The following is a 17424-nucleotide window of genomic DNA, read 5'->3' as shown; positions in this document are numbered from 1 at the left end:
ATGCAAATTCATCTCGCAAATATCATTATAGGCAACATTAAATTTCGAACAAATTCTAGTAAAGCAACTAATCATATACAATAACCTAAGTACTATTCATAAATCATGGAATACGCCTGGACGGCATTGGTGCATGAGTAAAATGGTAGAAAAAGAAGGCATTCTACCGACTGCATACCAAAGAGTGTTACTGTTGCAAACAAAAGTGTGAATGAGCTTTCGTCACTAAGCTCCACTATTGATTTCAATTAGCTTGATTAGAAGAAAGCACGAAGTTTGGATAAAAGGTTTCCATCGTCTTCATTGCGGTGTTAAACTAAATTTCTTCTATTCTCCCATCTTTGCCTCGATAATTCTTATTACACTTCAAGAGTCGACTATTGTTTTAATTAAATTAAAGCCATCTTAAATATTAAGGAAAAAAGTTCTTAATTTATCGAATAATATATAAATATCGATAATATATTGAAGAATAATACAGAAAAATAATTCGGAGAGGAAAGAAATTCGTTGGATTTCTGTCTGGTCGAAGGACATAAATATGATGCATCTGTCACACCTTGCACATCAACCATCGGTAAATACACTGCGAGAACTGGTGACGTGTTTTTCCTTTAGTAGGTAAGACCCCTTGGAGGCTACATTTGGTCATTAGCTGAGGAGTATTGACGGACTAACAGCTGTAATCAAGGATGTTAAGGGAGAGTGATGGCCGCTAGGCATTGATAAGAGATGATGTCCGAGTTTAGCTAACTGACGTTTGCTTTCTCTGACAGCAGAGGTGGTGTCGAACTTGCTGTGCAGACTATGATATTTAAAGAGACAGTTAATGGAACAACAGAAAGGAGGAAGTTGGAAGTTGTTTCTTTATCGATCTACGGCCGTGTAGCGGTACACGCTACTGCAGCTTTGCATATCAAATATAAATGTGAAAAATAAGTCGCGGCCGTCTTCAAAATAAAATTACTCTCCAAATATATATATAAACTGTAAATCGAAATTTCTTTTTAATATTATTTTTAATAGAGAAATTTTTAATTATAAAATTTCTTCGCTCTTAATCGTTAAAACTCATCATTTTTATATATTTTTAATTACATTAGAAAACGATTAAAGTCGTTGTTTGTTGTTGATGCGAATAAAAATTTGTTTTTAATACAAAAATTTAAGTGTTGGTATCATAAAATTTTATTTTTTCCATCTAAACAAACAAAAATATTTTATTTACCACTTAAACAATTTCATTTATTTTCTTTAATAAATAAAGGATATTTTTATAGAGACGTTTTCTTCGTCTTGTTCATAAATATATAAATTTTTTTTCCTTTTTCAGTTGTCATCGGAAGTTATTAGCTGTGGGTTTGTCCATTCTTCTTGCGGCTCATGCCCATAAAACCATTAGAAGAAACGAAGACTGGTAAATTTACTCTCACTTTTTTCATTGTTTTGTGGATCAAGTCTATAAAATATTTTGTTTTTCCACGAAAATTATGATTTTTTCTAGTAATAAAATTTATTAATGTGGCTATTTATTTAAAAAATTCTCTTTTAATAAACTTTTTCTTTAAAAACAACATTGCAACTAACGTCACAGGCTGCGAGCTCCACCCCCCAAAAAACTATATTTTTATTCTTTATATTGTTAATCTTTGTATATAATTATGTAAAATTGAATGTAATATTTCTCATAAAAATGTCTGATTGATTAGTTTTATAAATGATTTTATTTTTAATTAGGAAAACGGAAGTGACTCTCTTTTCTTCCGCATTGCGTGTTAATACCAGGAATGCCAAGTTATATAACAACATGGGTCAAGCACTAGAAAGGCTTCATAGGAAAGACGAAGCTCTTCGTTGGTATAAGGAAGCCACGAGGTGATTTACATCAGATTAAAATAATTATTAAAGCAATCGTTTTTTTTTAATCGTGCTCTAACTTTCGATGCTCTAACCTTGTCGGAAATTATCTTAAAAATGTATTTTTAAGCATTCTATCTAAATGCTAAAACATATCTAGGTTTTATTAAAAAAGGGGAGCTTGTATATTTTGCTTGTAAAAACTGAATATATGGACTATACACTGCTGATAAAACTCCATATATATTCTTGAAAAGAATCCATTTTCCATCGACTTGACAGAAAATAACGGGAGCGTAAAAAAGAGTATCGAATGTTAAAGTTAGAAGGAGACACAAATATTGTAAATGTCAAAAGTCAATAACTTTCGTTTCATACATTTTCTCTGTCCAGAATACAGCCAAATGATGTTAGAGGATACCTAAATTCGGGTCGTGTATTTACTTTACTTAGAAGATATCACGAAGCCGAGGATGCTTATCTGCAGGTAATACAAACCAAATAATTTAATAATACCTTATTCGTATGCCTAAAATAAAATTCCTTTTTTTCCCCTTCTTATCAGAATTGTTTTGAATATTCCTTTATTAAGTGTACTTTAGGCGGCGGGGAAAACCCAGCCCACCTGCCGGTTAACTAGCGTTAATGTTCTGCATATTTTACATTAATGAATGAAGAGTGCTCAAAGTAACCATCGTGTCGTTGTGAAAGTCAAAAATAACATTTACCCAGTCGATTCGACCGACTTACTTTAGCAAGTGTTGCTTGATTAAACTTGGCATACGCAAACCGCAGATGGTACCTGCTAGGTAAACAGGAGATGACGTACTTCATGTCCCGGATGTTCTGTCCATTACCCGACGTGCACCTCATCATTTGCGAAGGAGAAACATCGACAAATTTACAAAACGTATCGCTCTATCTCACGCTCGCATCTTCATTTAGCATGGCCATATCGATGCCGTTCGCTTAATATTTATTAATTATTTTTAATCTTGCATTTCTCCTTTCTCTCTTTTTGTGTTTAGAAAGTGCCAATTACCACCTCCCGCCTGTTGGCAGCAGGCCGATGATGCGAGCATTTTAAAGAGCGTGTAAACGATAATTTCTTCATCGATCAAAATTATTGAAAAACAAAACACAGCCGCCGAGTTGTGTCTATCGCCGCACTGCAGCAAAGCAGAACGACTACTGAGGGCTCTGTCAGAGACAAACACCTTACCTAGCAGAGAATAGTCGGTCAGTGACCTAGATACCCTGTCAACACTAATTCAGCCAAACAATATGGCGGTCGAATCTTCCTTTCCTGAATAGGGAAAAATCCCCAATACGAATATTTAGCACAGTTAACAATGGTTTTCCTGGACGCTCGCTCGACCAGGGACAATGTCTCTGGCGCTTTCTCTCCCTCTCTCCCTCTCTCTCTCTCTGTAAATCGCCATCATCTAATTAGCATGTTACTCTGGACACGTCGCATTGACCTCTGTTCTAATTACATCGCAAACCCGAACCGTTGAAATGGATTTCCTATAAATTAGTTAAGCGAAAAGGTTGAAGTTTATTATAAACTAGATATAGAACACGCATCGATTACATCAGGAAATTGCATTTAAACCCTCCGGATAGTATAGTCTCTATTACAAAAAAATCTCTTTTTTATAGTAGAGACTATAGTGCTTCTAATTAATTATATAAAATTAAAATACCTTTATCTTTACAGGCAAAAGCCCTTCTTCCACCACCCGAAAGAGAAGTAAGAGAAGTACATGTCACTCCTAGTCATCTTCAAGTATTTCTTAATTTAGCATCACTCATAGCTCAGAATCATAGCAGATTAGAAGAAGCCGATGCGGTAACTTTTTTTATAATTACTCGTATTAATTGTTACTGATGTGTCGTTTATATTTTTTGAGCCGATTTGTCTTCTCTTTTCAGTTGTATCGACACGCCATCCGGTTAAGAGCGGATTACAGTGATGCTTACCTAAACAGAGGAGATGTTTTGCTCCGAATGAACAGGTAAACTTCCTTGGGAGTTGTATAATTTAATTTCTAAGCAGACGAGATGTTTGGATAAGAGGAACCGAGAACTTTTTGTGTTCCCAAACGGGAAAGCCCACCTGTCAGTACTGCCGCGTTTTCGACATGATGCGGGGCATTGGATGCTTTTTTTATCCCGAGGCACTTTGTTAGAGTGTAAGTGATGCCACGAATTTGGCAGAGATTCAACGGAAAAATCTTTTTGAATAAGGAAAATGAGGAAAGTTTTTCAATCCGATATTCTAATCGATGCCTTGTATTTAACGTTGGCATTTATAGTTCTTTAGATATGAGTTATAAATATTTTCTTTGCAGAACCAAAGAAGCGGAAGCCATGTACGAAAGAGCCATAGAATTAGATGGTACTAACCCGGATCTTTACTATAACGTAAGCATATAAAAATTTTTTAAATTAATATTTATAAATCTATTTTTAAATTAATGTTAATAAAGGAAACGATGATTAAATGCGCTTTATATATCGGAATTTTTGATAGTTGATTTCTTGTAAAAAATAAAATAAAATAAAAATGCCTTTGGCATTCTGGCGAAAGAAAACGTATGCCAGGTATTGGTTTCTTGTCTAGTTCGGACGACATATTGATCATATCGTGCTTATCACAAAGCTATATTACTAGCAAGACTATTGGATACGTATATATATAAATCTATATATAAGAAGAGAACTGCTTGCTATAATATAGGTAGATGGCCCAAATATGAGTTTCATATAGTAAATTGCCAGTACAGTTCTATTGTTTTCTTTCGGTTCGACGAAATTATTTAACCGTATCTGAAATGTTTGTCTTCTTTTCTTTGATTGCGGAATGTGTCGAAATTTCAGAAAAGGAAATCAATTTTAAAATATTATTCTTGCTTACAAATAAAAAAAAATCTTGTAAAATTCAAAGAAAGCTCTGGAGAATTTTTCAAATGCTAAAAACTGCTCAAAAATTCTTCTCGGCAAATCTCAAATGCATTTATAGAATTCTAGTGACAAGCAAGCTTTGCATCTCTACAGTCGGATTTTCGCAAAAATCCATTCTTGATCCCACAAGATTCGAACATGATCTGAAAAGCGATTGCCAGATAATCTTTGTTCTTCTACCGAATTTAATATAAGAAAAGAAAAACCTCATCCATTGGTATTCACGTGCTATAAGCTCCAATTTGTACCTAAATATAATTTCCTTCCGTCCATTGTTATTTCTATCGCATTTCCAGATAATCTCGAATTCAATGATTATATTATTCGCGATTCTGTTTATCTTTCCACTTGGTATAGTACACGGGGTCGAAATTTCTAACACGTTTATTTTATCTTCGCAGTTGGGAGTCGTACTGATGGACCAAGGACGCAACGTGGAAGCCTTACAACTATTCAACAAGGCATTAGATATAGACCCGGAGCATGAGGTAAACAACAATCGTTACTCTTCACATAAAGGTAATTGGTAGCCGGTTCCAATTGTCTCTGGAACTTCCATACAAAAACATCGAGTAATAGACAATTGGTACAAGCTTCTCCATTTCGCTTGTTTACGATTAATTTGTATTTTGGATTTCTATCAATTACATTTGTAGCCGGAGTCCACCGAGACCCATTCAGTCAACACAAAAATGTAGTTTTAGTTTATTTATAAACACGGGAATACTTTTATCATTTAAAAATAAACAATTTTTTGTGTATTTACGTTGAAAGTTTATAATTAGAAAGGATTTTTAAGGAGTCTTTTAATTGTTTACATAATTAAACCTGGAATATAATGATTTTAAGTAGCATAACTTCGTAATAACTGTAAATTTTACATTTGATAGTATTTATAAAGCTTTTAGAACATATATTTTACAACTGTGTGACCACTTTATAGACAATAGACGTTATACATTATATGAAAAGTGCATTAAACTTAAGTAATGTTGGGAGATAATTCATTCCAGGTTGTAATTCTATCTTTAAAAGTCAAATTTTCGAGTTTTCCTATAAAATTTAAATTATTTTATTTCGTTTGTAAAATATTTCTGTTAATTTAATTGGCAGAAAGCTCTTATGAATTCTGCAGTTTTAATACAAGAAGCGGGAATCACCAGTCAAAGTCAAATAGCTACAGACAGGTGTGTTATTGTTGTAAATAATTAAAATATTTATGAATTTTTTCTGCTTAAATTAAATTTATAATTTGCAGATTATTGAAAATGGTGACTCAGGGAAAACAGAACGAACGCGTTTATTTCAATTTAGGAATGTTAGCTCTGAAAAGCAAAGATTTCAACACTGCCGAGAATTGCTTGAGAAGAGCTATTCAGGTAAATTCTATGTAGACGAGAGATTATTGTCGATTTTAAGAATATTTAATAACTTAATTAAGGTAGAAAATGATTGCAGATTAAGCCAGATTTAAGAAGTGCACTCTTCAATATGGCATTTCTTCTTTCTGAACTTCAGCGTCCTCTCGAAGCTGTTCCTTATCTCCACCAACTCTTACAGGTAGGAGGAATATTCGAAAAGTTTTAATTAAAGAATAATTGCCATTGAAGAATAACTGTTCTTGTTCTTTTCAGTATCATCCAAATCATATCAAAGGTCTCGTACTGTTAGGAGATATTTACGTAAATCATGTAAGAAACTTAGATGCGGCAGAGCAGGTAAAATATTGACTTAAAATCGACTCTTTTACTGTTATTTTATGGATTTACACGTAGATTTCTTGCAGTGTTACAGAAAAATTTTGGCAATTGATCCACACAACGTTCAGGGTCTACACAATTTATGTGTCATCCACGTAGAAAAAGGAGAACTTCAAGATGCGGAGAGATGTTTTCTCCACGCAGCTACGTTATATCCTAGAGTCGATTATATACAACGGCACCTTCAAGAAACGAGAAACTTATTACAGAGATATAGTCAGCATTTTGATCCGAATATAAGACTAAATCGCGATCCTACTATGTTACAGCAACTATCTTCCTCTTCAGAAACTATAAGGAGGTTTTAGTAATATCGCACCTAACAGGGTACAAGAGCCAATGATTGGTTCGTTTTCTCTCCCTATTCTTTTTTTCCGACAGCCCTTAAAGCAACACGTGCCTAAGACTGCTAATTCCACTGTGCACATTGGATTGGTCTGTTGTCTTCGGAATGTGAACAGTTCGCGAGGAAAGAAATGCTCGCCACTTCTTTCGTCTAATCAAAGTGGACGATGATAACCAAACAACTAAACGCTTTGTTATTAAACGTACATTTATCCATTCAATGTCGTTAGTGTTCCTAGTAATTCGCTAACATCAGGAGAAGTACCCAAAATGCGGGTGCAACAGTGCCTGGAGTCTCGAGCCTGCTATTTCACTTCAACACTGTACTACCGGCTGTGATTACAGTGCCTGAATGGGTATATCATTAACTTTTATAGAAATTACACTTCTCTGAAGATGTGGAGCATGAAGAGGAACCGATTTCAGTTTATATTGATACCAACCAAACAGTGGATGAAGAACTCTCCCTATACTTGTCCTCTCTCTATTATAGAACGCTTGAAAGGATTTAGGATATAGGGAGCAGAAACGACTTTAAGATATTTAATACTATTTTAAAATCTGCTAAATGGTGCCAAAATATCTATTTTACTTGGGTTGTAATATGTAATAAAACTAAACTGATATTTAGACGGGAATGTGTGCAAAATTTGTACCTGTACTATGCTGCATATATTTCATAACTTCGGTTGGACGTCATCGCTTCTTAGAATAGTCTCCGGAATAGATATATGTTGTGACACGCATTATTGGAACTTCTTTCATTCAAAAAGATCATAATTAAAACTTTTTCTTCGTTTCTAGATTACAGGATCGTAGCGTGACCGTTGTATACACGCCGAACGTTGATTGACATAGAGCTTCTTCATGCCGAAGTTATGCATGTATCGTCACATTTATTTGTTTCAATGCTTTAAATACGTTATTATCTAAATAATGATTATAAAAAAGGCTCACAATATGATGTAAAAGTTCGAATCAACCAGCAGTTGTCGTCTGTCTTTTCTATCGTCATGTATGGTTATCATATCAAATTTTGGGTCTACAATTTTTCCATGTCATAACCATGCCAATTTTGTACATCATAACTCGTAGTTCTCTAATAAATGCAAAGCTGTGCTTTTGGTTGTTGGGTTTTGTCCACTTTTTAAATCCATATCGATCGACCCAAATTATTTTTCTTGACAGCCACCAAAACGTTGACACGCGGCGCCCTCTGGTGTCAATTTTGCGAATCGTCTCTAAAAATCATGAATATTTAGTATCGAGTTGACAGCCACGCGTAACCGTCGCCAGTAAATTTCCTCTTCTTCCTCCCTTAATTATAAAGAATAAACATATCAAATATTATTCTAAATTAAATTTTCTTCCTAAGAGCTTTTCGTCTTAAAATATTTAAATTATAACTATGTTACTTTATATCAAATATTTATTAAAATTAATCTTGCCATATCTGCACATTTGTAATTGGGATAAAATTATCGAGTTTTAGTATATATCCAAGCAACTTTTTCCCCCTTCCTCCTCATCTCCATGTTGAATTCTCGGGAGTAAAAGTGCATTATTCCTGTGGTTATATAAAACGTTTCTGTTCTTTTAATGTCACTAATTAAGTCCGGTGCTCTCGAAACCACCAGCGTATTACCTGGCATCAGACTGGGATTTGCGAACGAAACACAAGATGTAAGAAAAAAGTACTATTCTATCCAATTAACTTAGGGTGACATGTTAGCTGACGTGTGCACAATAAGTACGGAAATAGTGTGCCAGTAAATTACATTGACCGTCACCAAATCGATATAATCAATCATTTATAGGCAAACGCCTTGACAAGAAGGAAATAGGTAAACAGCGATGTCATTGTTAGAAAGTCTATTGTGATCGAACTAAATACAGGAACTAATTTCAAGAAACATTTTCATTCAGATAACTTAATATCGCGTTTTCGTATAGAGAAGAGGAGCCAAAGAATAATTAAAAATTAGTGTTTAAAAAAAGAAAAACTCTGCATTACTGATAAGTCGTGCGTGGCCAAATATCGAGCTACTATTAATTAAAAACTGGAGATTTTTTAACCGCTAGAGAATAAGAATAAGGCAGAAGTTACGTCTTTCTTTTAAGGGAAACTTTTACAAGCCCCCTCCGTGTCAACGGAGCAAGGCCTACTAAGGAGTTAAATTGTCTTAAGCTAGGTACCAGAGGACCAACAACCGAGTTGACTAGATAAGGTCTGCGATCGATAATTATCCAACACTATGGAACAATAAAGTTAGAAAACCTAAGCATCGATTACACTCACGGAAGAATCATTGATCGATTTATCTCTGTGTTTATCAGTACGCAATGAACCTTAGTTATCTCCTGTTGTTAACTAAATAGCTTTATTTGCTAGTACGAAATACGTTAAACCGCACAAAAAACATTCTTTTTTAAATGTCTAATTAAGAAAATTAAAATTCAAAAATTAATTTATAAATTATCTGCTTCATATGTTTCCAGCGTTTAGGTAATTAAGATTAAAGTTCGACTTTTACATACGTTACGTGTTACAAACTCCCTCCCCCTCCTCGCATTCGCCGTTAATGGATGGAATAAATAAAGTATTATAATTGCATTCGTTGTTTTATTTAATACATTTATTGAATTGAAATACTTATTTATTGCTTAAAAACGAATAAAACACAGTTTATCCACGATAAACATTTCAAATATTCACCGAGTAAAAACAATATAACAATGTTTAACTGGTTGAATTTAATTTTCGTCCTTAATACCCGAAGAGAAAAGTGAAAAATTGTTTTCCAATATTTTCGTTTCTCTTTCACAAGATCAACCAGTTAAACGGAATACGATTATTTATGTTGTTAAAAACCCTTATTTGGAATTACATTTCGCAGAATCTCATCTATTTTATTCGCATTTTTTTCCCTTTTCCTCTCGCTGCATTAACAACAAAACTGATTCAAAGCACTTATATTCTCTCCAGTTTGTCTGTAATTCATTTAAAAGTAGAAGCTATTAACTTCACTTCTTCTCTTTAAAGTGGATTTAATTAACTGTTTGATACATAATTAATTATTCTGCCGAAAATAAGCTTTGGCTCATACACTTTATAAGGTCTTGGAAGCGTAGGTGTCTGAGAGGTCAGTTACCTCGTAGAAACCTATAGAAAAAAAAAGCATAAAAGAAAGAAAGTATTGAAAATGAATGACCTATTGTATCGTTCTATATATAGAAGATCCACATCCATTACTATCGCTACCGAGAAAGCCATATTTCATTCTTTGCGAATGTGTTGTCCGCGTATCGACACTTTTAACATTCTACTCTACCGAACGACATACATACTAAACTTTATTTATTATTATTTTTTATAATAATAATTAGCCGAGTTTTATCGGTCTGGGATGCTTCTAACTATAGAGAAAGCGTTAACCATTATACTTTTATGATGAAGAGAATATGCATGGACGATTCTGTCTCGCTCAGTTGGATCGAGCTTTTACAATTATGTACAATAGTATCTATTTCGCACTTGATTGTAGTTAATTGCAATCCTTTTATCTGTAATCGAATGCGTATCTGTTTACAGCCTGTCATAACTCTGGACGGAAATATCTCTGATGTTGTCGAAGCGTAGGAGCGTGCAGCAAACCAATTAACTTTTGCCAAACTGGATCGACGTCCTATCGGGTCTGCTTGTTATTAAATTCCTACTTCACTTCCAACGTTTTAATCAACTTTCTCGACTTTAAAGCCTTTCTGTTTCAACAGTTTTCTTACGCATTTATTCGAAACATATTGCTAAAAAATTATTCAAAAGAAAGAAAGATGTATTAAACTCGCAACAACAACACAACGTAAAAACTTATTCTGGAGTAATAAAATTCTTCAACTCCAACTAATTTTTTAGGAATTTTTATTTTCTCCTTGTAAGGAGGAATATCAGAGCCTTAAATTCCGTTAAATACTAATTTTAAAATTCTTGTTTTTATTTTTCTTAAATCACTTTTTATCTTTTATTGCCTGCAATGTTTTCGTGAGTTTCTAAGACGGGAGCGTACAACTCTATCGCATTTTTTTATTTAAAAAAATCCAGTTTTTTTAAACAAAAAAAGATTTATGTTATTATCTAAACTAACTTTTTACGTTCGTAACTTTATAAAAATAATTTTAATAAAGTTAAATAAACTTTGTCCGTCCGAGAGAGTTTTTAATAATGATCCTATTGTGTAGTGCCGGTAGAATGTTCTGTCTACCAAATCTATCCGAGAAAGTACTATCCGAAACCACTTGACCGTCTCACGTTGTTATTAGTGTACTGATCTTCCCAGTATTGAGTGGTCAAATATCTTCGCAAACGTCAGATTTTCGTGATTTTTTCCGAGATAAAGTAAACGAAACTTCCTCCACTTGGATAGTCACAACACATCTTGCACACCGATATTCTTCGAGAGGTTAAAGTTTGATTTGACCTCTCGTCCGAGTTCATCCTGTACCTTCCATTCGATATCTCCATTTTTAGTTGACAGAGATAGAAAGCAATAATAAAACTGGCCTTTAGTGAAACATAAAAATTGTCGTAGTGTTATCACGTCTCGGAAACTTTTGATGTTACTGAAGTTAAAATCCGGTTATTTTAAATTTACTAGAGATGTCTCTATTTATTATTTATTATAGATACTTTCTCGTAAAGTTTCTTGTTTTTTCCCCCTTTATTTTATAAAATAACATGATTTTTCACTCGGAGTTCCGGATCATGTTTTAAAATTTGGTAACAAGAAAAAACAAACATTGTTTCTATAAACATCTGTCAAATTTCTATTCGTCTCTCGTTTTCTTATTCTAGGGTTTTAGAGCTTGTTGAAAGTAAAGTACAAGAATAGAATACAAATATACGGACTTTATCAAGTATTTTTATATATCTTTTTGGTAAAAGCAGAAAAGACCAGCTTGAACAAATACGACACAATGTCAAATGTACAGAACGGGATTGGATGATATAAAAACAGTCGAGGCAAGCGACAAACATTCTAGAAAACATTTTTGACAGACACTGTCACAAATTTTGTATCCGAAGAGATCACATCGATACATTGACACATGAAGCTCTCCAGATAGCACCAGTTCATTTCTACAGATTTAGGCCAACCAATACAGGAAATACTCTTCATTTTTTTAGAAAAATTGAGGATAAAAGTTGGAAATAAGAAATCCAGATTATAGTAGTTTCTAAGTCGTCCCAAACGTGTCATGTCAGAGTAACTCGAGTCCCCGTAGACCACGGACGAGACATAACTGCTTCGGTTACATAGTAACGTGACGCGAGATACCACCGCTGTTATGTCCTAAATATTTTATGACGGAGACACTAATGGCTTAAATTTTGATCAAATTTAAACGAGATAATCATTTATTAATATATTATTTGCTATAAAGTTGCATTATTTATATCAACAAGTGCGATATTTTAATGGGCGCGAGCGAGATGCAAAAATCTTTCTCCTACTTTCGTAAGTCTAAGAGCTAAAGTAAATTAGATTTTTCTAAAAACCCTAGAAGGAACCATTGCCAATTTACAATGAAAGATATCAGGGGGAGGTTAAGCAGACGGAATATATGGATTGCCATTAACTTGTTCCTCAATTGGTCATACTCTTATGGATAGAAGTTTTCCTCCGTTGAGTTAATGCCTAACATTTCACGTCTCATAACGCAGTAATGGCGACGAAAATTTAAATAACAGTCATGACCTTCCTTAAGCATTCCTAGGCCAACCGAGAGAAGTTTGAGACATATTCTATGAGCCGAAATAAGAGCGGATTTCCAACGAAATTAAGTACGAATCATCAAGGGAAAAAAAAGATATTTTTTTCTGAAGGAAAAAAAGAAATGATTTTCATAATTTTAAATTCTATATAGCAAAAATTCGAGGAATTTTTGGATTATTTTTCTTAGAGAATTAGAAACGATTATATATGGAACGAATTAAGAATGGGAAGCGAGGTGAAAAAAAAATTAGAAAATTAATGTGATGCTATTAATCAAAAACCTTTCCACTGCATTCTGAGCACGTTTCGAATGAACATACTTGACTTCATTAATTAGTTTTAACGGATCAATATCTAACACTGCTCGGTTTGTTTTACTATTTGTGTTATTTTATAAATCGAAAAAAATTACATTTACATGGCCATTTATCCCTATTTTAATTAATTTCGTGTTTTTTTTTTTCTCGTAAACTACTCTTAATATATCCGAGAAATATTTTCTTATATATACAGGACAGAGAAAATCGCAAAAGATTTTTATGAAAAGATGCACTTTCCAAATAAAAGTTTACTTCGACTTCTACCTTGTCAAAATCGTTCCCCGAGGAACGGAAGAAGAGATTTGTGGTTCGATTTTACAAATGCGTTATATGGAAGCGATGCTGGGAACAAGAGAGTCATTTTCCCATCTCTCCCAACACTGTTTGCATGTTATAAGCCGGGAAACTCCATAAAACGGTATATTAAAATGATAGATATGGCTATTAAATGTTTGGGTTTCTCAAGTTATTTCTGTACAGCGTTACATGGATTTTCTAACATTTACACCAATTTGTTTCAAAAGTTTTCTGTTGACGGTAAGAAAGCAGCAGTTGGAAAAAAATAACATACGCATTCACTTTATTAAAATTTTCTAACTTAAATTTATTTTAAAGAATTTATTTCGGCAAGTTTTTAATATTATTTTATTTATTTATTTATTTAAAAAGAAAATATTACCAAGATATAAGAAAAGATTTATCTACGATCGAAATACATATTTTCTCGTCATATAAACAAGGATTGCGTTACACGTTGATACTTTGTAATGTATAATATTTCCAGATAAGCATTTTAATTTATTTTTTTATTTTTATTTTCTCTTTTACCAACTTTTTATTTATTTATTTATTATTAAAATAAAGCTGCGGGAAATTTTTTTTTTTTTCAAATTTCAATTTATTATATTTTTCGATTTTCTTCTTCTTTTCCCCCCTCCAAAGTTCATTGTTTATAAGAGATCTATTCAAAGACGTCGAGGAGTAGAAAAACTTCAATATTTGAATTTTTATAAAGCTTTAGTTGGCCTTCTTTCTCCTTATAATCCTTCTGCATAAATCACGCTTTGTCACGTTGATCAAGTGACTGGTTCGTGATCCCGCTTAAAAATTCGGTATTAGCCAGCTGTTGACGACAAGACTCCTGTAATCTCACTTTCTTTCGCCTGAAAGTTTGCATTTTTTTTTTATTTTTTATTTTTTTTTCACTTTTCAAATGAAAGGATTTTCGTGGTAAATTATGTTCCGAGATCAAAGCACTCCTTTGTAAAACTACAAAAGTCGACTGCCAATTATAAAATGGGTGCCAAAATAAATAGATCGTAATTCTTAAATAATGCTGAGGTCGATGCTAAAGTTCTGTATTATTTTATTTTTATTTTTTTATTTTTCTTTCCTTCCCCCTTTTCAACGAAATAAGCAATTTTTAAAAGTTTAAATTATTTCCATTTAGAAATTTTAATTAATTTTTATCTTTTGATTGTTTGACCATTTTAATGGATTAAGTTGGTTTTAATTTATTATAATCGCTAAAGTAATTAAAGATAATTGCTTTTAGTTAATTAAAATTCTATTTTGTTTTTATTTAATTACGCTTTAATTTTATTAAAATGTATAAAACTTATAAATTCAACGTATCAATTAGAAAATACACTGGTGAAAAAATATTCTGGTATAAGAAAAAAAAATAATAATAATAAATTATTAAAGAATTTTGTTACGAAGATAAATGAAATTTTATTTTATTAAAAAAAAATAAAAATCTAGTTCATTTCCATATATAAATTTAAGAGAAATTCAATTCTTTCTCTGGTTGTTTCCAATACACTATTATATTTATTGTAAGTGTAACGCACTCTTTCTGCCTGTAGTTGTTACATTATTCCAATATTTTGATTATCCACAACACGAATGTGTCTGTAGTTAGTTTACTCACACAAATCTATATAATACACGCGTACTCTATAGAGAAACAATGATATTGTAAATAGATCAATAAACCGTATTGTACAAATAGAAGATTTATGCTTAATGGCTGCATTTTCACGTATTTGTATTTAATTGAATCTGTAGAATGGAGATTTTAATGTATAATTCTACAGAGTGAGGGGTGGAAAAATAAAATTTCTTCGCAAATTTAAATATGAGAATTTTTAGACATTTTATGAGGACATTTTTCAGCACGAGTAAGCCATTTTGAGTAACAAGAAGAGGAAAGTATCGAGTTAATCAGCTATAAAACTTTGAAAAAACTTGATTAGAAGACAATTTATTTTTATTAAGTGAAAATTTTTAATTACGTTATTAGATAAAATCATCATATTTATCTTCATCTTTCAGCTGTTCTTGACTTTAGCTTTGACAAAAGTATTTAAAGCACGCCTAATGAACGAATTGATTTATGGCATATCAAATTCATAACTTATCAATGTAAACGAATCTAGACGTAATCTTTAACTATCAAATATTTCATTAGCTAATTACAATACAAATGGATTTGCCAGCTTATATTGTTCTCGATACTTACAGAAATCCCTATCAATTCGTATATAACATAATAGATATCGTCAGATCTTTAGAGGAAGTGCATTAAGACGATTGCCAATGGTTAAACATATCTATAATGTATATCTGTGTTCGATATCAAACAATGAATGCCGCATGGGCCAACATAGGCTAGAGATTGCTTTCGGAGCGAAGCAAACATTGACTTATCGTGTTAAAACTATCGAGAACCCCCGACCGACTCGGGAGTAATGGAGGATTTCCCTTCGTCGAACATAGCTAATGAAGGCGACATTGAACAGGGAGACGGGAATTCATTAGAGAAGGCTCCAAGGCATCATTATGGGAGGAAGACTGCTTGGTATCATGAAGGAAGCATGACAACAACGGTTAATGTAAATTCGATGCAGTGTATGGGATTGGTGCCAAACATTGGTTAACGTGTAACAAGCCACGGTCTGATAAGATAATATCAATACTGATTGCTTAATCTTTTAAAATATCTTATAATGTAAAGCACCGATATTGGATCTTTCATTATTAGCGAAAAAATTTAATTTTTCCACGCTTCGATAGTGGAACCATCAACTTTTCTACCAATATCGGACTTTAATCACCGTTTATCCACGGACTTTCAAATCAGCTCTTTTTTACGAATTCAACTGAATAAGTAAGTCTTTAGAATATCTTTCAAAATCGGCTGGTAAGTAGTAAACGTTGCAGATTAGTTTTAAAAGCGATAAAGAGCACAACGTGTATACCGGACGAAGGGAGAAGGTCATACTTCTTGAAAGGCTTAATTAAAAACGAACTAGTGCGCATTATGGGTGAGTAACAACTTGCGTAACTTATAAGACTTAATGGGTCCCGCTTCTACCTTTCTATCCTTAGTCGACAATTACATCCCGCTATAATTGCAACTTATCCAGCCTACAATACTCTAGATTTAATTAGGCAATTATAGTCTTCGAAACGATTACTGACGTCATTATTCTTGAGAGAGAGGTCGTGCAATACTATTTACAGCTTAGAAGGTCGCATCTCGATATTGCATCGATTTTTATACAATTTTCCCACAAAATGACGGAACAATTACAGGAATCGAATGGCCAGAAAAGAAATGGTTTTGTTATCTCTCTGCCAGAACGATCTCTTTAATTAAATGTGGTTTTCTAATTAATTCCTTCGACTAATAGTCTAGTCCGTTATCGTAATAAATTTCGCTGAAAATAGCCACTATCTTTTAATTAATATGCTTTAATCTTTTAAAATGAATATCGAATAAGTGATTTTTAAACTTTTTCTTTTACTCATTAATACCACTATATTTCAACTCTTAAATATATTATATCGACGAGTTTACTTACGTTATACTTAATGGATATAAATTTTATAATAATATTTAAATTGTTATTCAAACACAAATAACTTCAAGTTTAAGACGGAAAATGGTAAGAACGATCGGATAAATTTCGAATTCTCTAGAAAGAAACTTTTGTGTTTGTTCAGAAAACATCCTAAAGAATTTAATTTGGATATTCTAAAGCCAATGTACATAGCGAGATAGGAGGAAAAGCATACAAATTAAACTGCCCAACTATAAAATCTGATGTAGCACACGTTAAACTATACAAATAACATCGAAACTTATCGTAAATTACAAATTTACGATAAATAAATTGTCAACGATAACGATGTTCTAAAATGAAATGAAACTCTGAAAATAATTCTTTCTTTTATCGAATCAATTCCTTTCTTTTCAGGCTTTAAAAAAGAAATGTTTTCTCTATAAAAGAGGTCAAAAATATTTTCTATGAAGAAGGACTGAAGCTAAAAGTTTCAATGAAATGTAAATCTTAAGTAAATTATAGTAAATAAGTTGAATCTGTGCGAAAATTGGGA

The 17424-nt window shown here is 32.6% G+C and overlaps 2 protein-coding genes across 5 annotated transcripts in view; both read left to right on the top strand.

The window, feature by feature from the left end:
• Positions 1–8054, top strand: part of LOC136978963 (protein O-mannosyl-transferase Tmtc3-like) — a 76457-nt gene extending 68403 nt beyond the window's left edge. For all 4 annotated transcript variants that reach the window (XM_067274825.1, XM_067274826.1, XM_067274823.1 and 1 more), the window contains 12 exons: positions 1334–1417; positions 1738–1875; positions 2251–2344; positions 3578–3709; positions 3793–3875; positions 4212–4284; positions 5226–5312; positions 5938–6011; positions 6083–6203; positions 6283–6384; positions 6459–6542; positions 6611–8054. In XM_067274825.1, coding sequence (XP_067130926.1) covers positions 1334–1417; positions 1738–1875; positions 2251–2344; positions 3578–3709; positions 3793–3875; positions 4212–4284; positions 5226–5312; positions 5938–6011; positions 6083–6203; positions 6283–6384; positions 6459–6542; positions 6611–6892 — 1354 coding nt within the window. In that variant the 3' untranslated portion in view covers positions 6893–8054. The remainder of the gene's footprint in view (positions 1–1333; positions 1418–1737; positions 1876–2250; positions 2345–3577; positions 3710–3792; positions 3876–4211; positions 4285–5225; positions 5313–5937; positions 6012–6082; positions 6204–6282; positions 6385–6458; positions 6543–6610) is intronic.
• Positions 1–17424, top strand: part of LOC136978969 (valacyclovir hydrolase) — a 243425-nt gene that overhangs the window by 49223 nt on the left and 176778 nt on the right. The gene's annotated exons all lie outside the window — the stretch shown is intronic.

Source organism: Centruroides vittatus, unplaced genomic scaffold (genome assembly GCF_030686945.1).
Source record: "Centruroides vittatus isolate TY-2023 unplaced genomic scaffold, ASM3068694v2 contig_564, whole genome shotgun sequence".
NCBI lineage: Eukaryota > Metazoa > Arthropoda > Arachnida > Scorpiones > Buthidae > Centruroides > Centruroides vittatus.
The sequence above is the reverse complement of the archived record's forward strand: the minus strand, read 5'-3'. Positions and strand labels throughout refer to the sequence as shown.